The 4,552-nt window shown below is 36.5% G+C and overlaps 1 protein-coding gene across 1 annotated transcript in view; it reads left to right on the forward strand.

The window, feature by feature from the left end:
• MRPL1 (mitochondrial ribosomal protein L1) overlaps positions 1 to 4,552 on the forward strand; it is a 108,381-nt gene that overhangs the window by 51,152 nt on the left and 52,677 nt on the right. Inside the window, exon 7 of the mRNA XM_017540034.2 lies at positions 974 to 1,080. Within this exon, the coding sequence (XP_017395523.1) occupies positions 974 to 1,080 (107 nt within the window). The remainder of the gene's footprint in view (positions 1 to 973; positions 1,081 to 4,552) is intronic.

Below are 4,552 nucleotides of genomic sequence, written 5' to 3' on the forward strand. Positions count from 1 at the left end.
GCTCACTGCAATCTCTAGCTCCTGGGTTCAAGTGATGCTCTTGCCTCAGCCTCCCAGGTAGCTGGGATTACAGGTATACGCCACCATGCCCAGCTGATTTTTGTATTTTTCGTAGAGATGTGTTTTCACCATGTTGGCCAGGCTCATCTTGAACTCTTGACCTCAGGTGATCTGCCCACCTTGGCCTCCCAAAGCACTGGGATTACAGCCATGAGCCATTGCACCCAACCATTGTTATCTTTTGCCATAGATTATTTTATAGACTTTATGTTAATATATCATCTTTGTTTTTAAGATATGCCATATATCATTATTGCGTATACTTATGTATTATCCATAATGGTGCAGCAACATTACCACAAATAGTTGCTTGAAACAATAGACATTTATTATCTCACCATTTCTGTGTGTCAGGACTGTATGTGTAGCTTAGTTGAGCTTTCTGCTTAATGTCTCACAAAGCTCCACTCAAGGTGTTGGCCAGAGAAGTGATTTCATCTGAGACTCAATGGGTGATGGGTTCGCTTCCAGACTTACACACTTGGCAGAATTCAGTTCCTGTAGGGTACTGGACACAGGGCTTCAGTTTCTTGCTGGCTGTTAGCTTGAGACTGCTCTCAGCTTATTGTCCTGTGGCCCTCTCTTTATGGCAGTTGATAGCATTGTAGCTTGTTTCTTCAAAGCCAGTAAGGAAGAGAGTCTTCTCCAAGACAGGCATTATAGCTTTATGTAATGTAATTGTGTACACATGATCATTCTGTCTCTTGGCTTGAAGCAAGTTGCAAGTTTTATTCACACTCAATGGGAGGAGATGACACAAGAGCATGAATGCCAGGAAATAGAGCTCTTTGGAACTAGTCTGTCTGCCACAACTTATTTGCTGTATCTTCACGTGAGATATGTGTTTCTTTTATTCAGTAATTTTTGCTACTTATTTGGAGTGATAATTGTGGATTTTACTTTTTCTAACTAGATTCCATTGGCCGTGACATCCCCAAAATGCTTGAATTTTTTAAAAATGGACTTGAAATTAAGGTAGATGAAGAAAGGGAGAACTTTCTCCAGACCAGAATAGCAACAGTAAGTTACAATGAGAATTATCAAATAACCCTCTTTTTTTGTTGTTGTTCAGGTAATTCCTTAATAATTTATAATATAAAATAACAGTCATTTGAACTTGTTTTTGGCACTAGCATTAAGAATGGCACTAAACATACTCACATATGCTTTTTTTATTCTGTAAATTAAACTCATATTTTAATGGCACTTGAGAATTTCTTCTGAAGTTATGTGCTACTCTCACATTTACTTGTACTTTGCCTTATTATCTTTTATGTATACATTTTTGTGTTTTTGTATTTGTATTTATGTATTATATTTTAAGCTTATTGAGAACACATCTAGATTTTGTATGCCCTTTAATCGAGTGCATAATGCTGAACACATAGTAGATGTTCAATTCTACTTTAGTGGAATTGAGTGATTTACTTTATTTTAATGAATTATGTCCAATTTTCTCTGCTAATGTTTTTAAAATTGTTTGCTTTTAGAAGATGCTGGAAATCAGTTTCCAAAGCCATTTTTAGGACACTAATATAGATATGCCACATTTCTAGGACTGTGTTTTTAAATATATTGCCATTAGAAACATTAAGGTTATTTTTACTAAGGACTCTCTAAAGGGCCTTTGAAACACATGTAATTTTTTTCTTATTTACTTTAGGAATAACAATAATTGATAAATTGATAGCAAAATTTAAACAGGACCTACCAAGTGTCAGGTGCTAACCAATTTTCATGTATTCTATCTTTTAATTGTTAGCTCTATGAGAGGTAAAATGATCACCCCTATCTCATAGATGAAGGCATGAAAACACAGAGAAGTTAAATAAGTTTTGCAAGATCTCACAACTACTGTGAGGCAGATGAGCATTTGAACCTTGGCAATTTCCTTGGGTCCAGGCTCTTTATCCCTATACCATCTTGCCTCATGACTGGAATTATTTGAATAGCAATTATTCTTTCTCTTTACTGTCCCATCTTACTCTTAAGGGAAATTCTGCATTATAGCCAATAGCTAGTGGTCCAAGCTCATTATGCTGTGCCCACTGCAAGTCATCAGAAATATAGAAAAGCTGAGAGACACAGCCTGGGCAACATGGCAAAACCCCATCTCTATAAAAAATACAAAAAATTAGCTGAGCATGGTGGCATGCACCTGTAGTTTAGCTACTTGGGAGGGTGAGGTGATTCCTGGGATCACCATGGTTACAGCGTGAGACCCTGTCTCAAACAAAATAAAACAGAAAGTAAAGAAAAAGCTGGCTGCTATTTTGACCAGGCTGGCCTCAAACTCCTGTGCTCAAATAATCATCCCTTAGCCTCTTGAGTAGATGGGACTACAGATGTATGCCACCATGCCAGCCTTCTCAGCTAGTTTTTTAAAAAACAAAAAACAAAACTTGCTTTAAAAATGAAGCAAATCAGGTTTAGTCTAGTCAGAGATTGGGAAACCCCAGCTTGCCATCATTACCATCAAAGCTTAGCTCCACTATATTTGGCACTAAGCTCTGCTCCAGTCTAATGTTGGAATTTCCTTGTTCCCTAAAAGGCCTTTGGCAGCACTTCTTGTTCTTAGGGTTGACAACATTGTAATTGAAAACCAAACAAACGAAACTTAAAATACAAATTTTAAGAATCTATTCTGGAGTTGTAGAGACTTGAGTTTGAATACCTGTTCTGCTACTTCACAGATGGCAGACTTAAAGCAAATTTCTTAATGTTGTTGTGTCTCAAATTTCCTCATCTATAAAATATGTATAATAGTGCTTATTTCACTATGTGTTTTGAAGATTACATAAAATTTTAAAATGGTAACATCTATTGTTATTGTTTTGGTTGGCCTTTTGGGACTGTGGAATATCCTTATAAGGCTCTTCCTAGCTGGATTGCATCTGTCTTTTCTTAAGTAATGTTTTCAGTATATTCAGTAGTTAATAGTTTATGTAGATCTTGACTCGGAATATAAGCAACTATGATATCACATTCATTTTTTTCCAACAAATACCATAGTGATTAAGACATAGGTTCCAGATTAGGCTGCTTGGATCTTTTGGAGATATAATTTCTTAATGAAAAAGAAATTATGTGTTTAAGGAGAATCTTTTTGAATACTGTTTAAGTATTACAAGGTAGTAGGAGGTTGAGAGTGGGTTTTAGATTCCTACTGTCTTGATTCAAACCCTTTTTTGAGCTAGAAAGAGCTGTACCCCCTTGTTCTCTGACCCTCAGTTTCTCCGCATTTCCCATTTCTTGTTTCTCCTGTATATAAAATGATGGTAATAATATGTACCTTCTAAGCTAAGAAGGAATAGATGTAATAATAACATTTAGCAGAATACTTCTGGCTAAGGTGGAATAACAGGGAACTAATCAACCCTCCATCCTAAAACAACCAGCATTATCTTGATACCAAAACCAGATAAAGAAACTACAATGCAGTATCATTCGTGAACATAGATGTAACAATTGTAAACTAAATTTTAGCAAATAGAATCCAGCAATATATAAAAAGGGTTAAGATATCATGATCAAGTAGAGTTTATTCTAGAAATGCAAGGTTAGTTTGACATTTAATAGTCAATCATTACAATTCACCATATTAAGAAAGTAAAAAACAAAAGCCATATGAGCATCTTAGTGGATACAGAGAAAGCATTTGACAGAATCCAACATCTGTTCCTGATTAAAAAGTCTCAGTAAACTAGGGAAAGAAGTCAATATCCCTGACAAAGAATATCTAAGAGAAACCAAAGCTGACATCATATTTAGTGGTAAATGTTAAGTTTCTCCTAAGATCAGGAACAAGACAAGGACATCCCTCTTACCACTGCTTCTTTTCAGCATTTATCTGGCAGCTTCTACGCAGCGCAGTTAGGCGAGAAACAGAGATAAAAAGTCAACTAGATTAGAAAGGAAGAAGTGAAACTGTCGTTATTCACAGGTCACATATTCTAGCTGCTAGAACAAAGAAGTGAGTTAACTAAGGTTGAAGGTACAAACTCAATGTACAAAAATAAGTTGTTTCTGTTTAACAGCAAGGAACAATTAGAAACTGAAAAAGCAACAAATGCCATTTGTAGTAATAGCAAATATATTAAATACTTAGGGGTAAATCTGAGAAAGATGTAGAAGATCTATACCCTGAAAACTTTAAAACATAGTTAAGATAAATAAAAAATCTAACTAGGCCGGGTGCGTTGGCTCAAACCTATATTCCCAGCACTTTGGGAGGCCAAGGTAGGTGGATCACAAGGTCAAGAGATTGAGACCATCCTGGCCAACATGGTGAAATCCCATTTCTACTAAAAATACAAAAATTAGCTGGACGTGGTCGTATGTGCCTGTAGTCCCAGCCACTCGGGAGGCTGAGGCAGGAGAATCGCTTGAACCCAGGAGGCGGAGGTTGTAGTGAGCCAAGAGTGCGCCACTGCACTCTGGCTTGGTGACAGAGTGAGCCTCAATCTCAAAAAAAAAAAAAAAAAAGTCAGGT

Source organism: Cebus imitator, unplaced genomic scaffold (assembly GCF_001604975.1).
Source record: "Cebus imitator isolate Cc_AM_T3 unplaced genomic scaffold, Cebus_imitator-1.0 Scaffold123, whole genome shotgun sequence".
Taxonomy (NCBI): Eukaryota; Metazoa; Chordata; class Mammalia; order Primates; family Cebidae; genus Cebus; species Cebus imitator.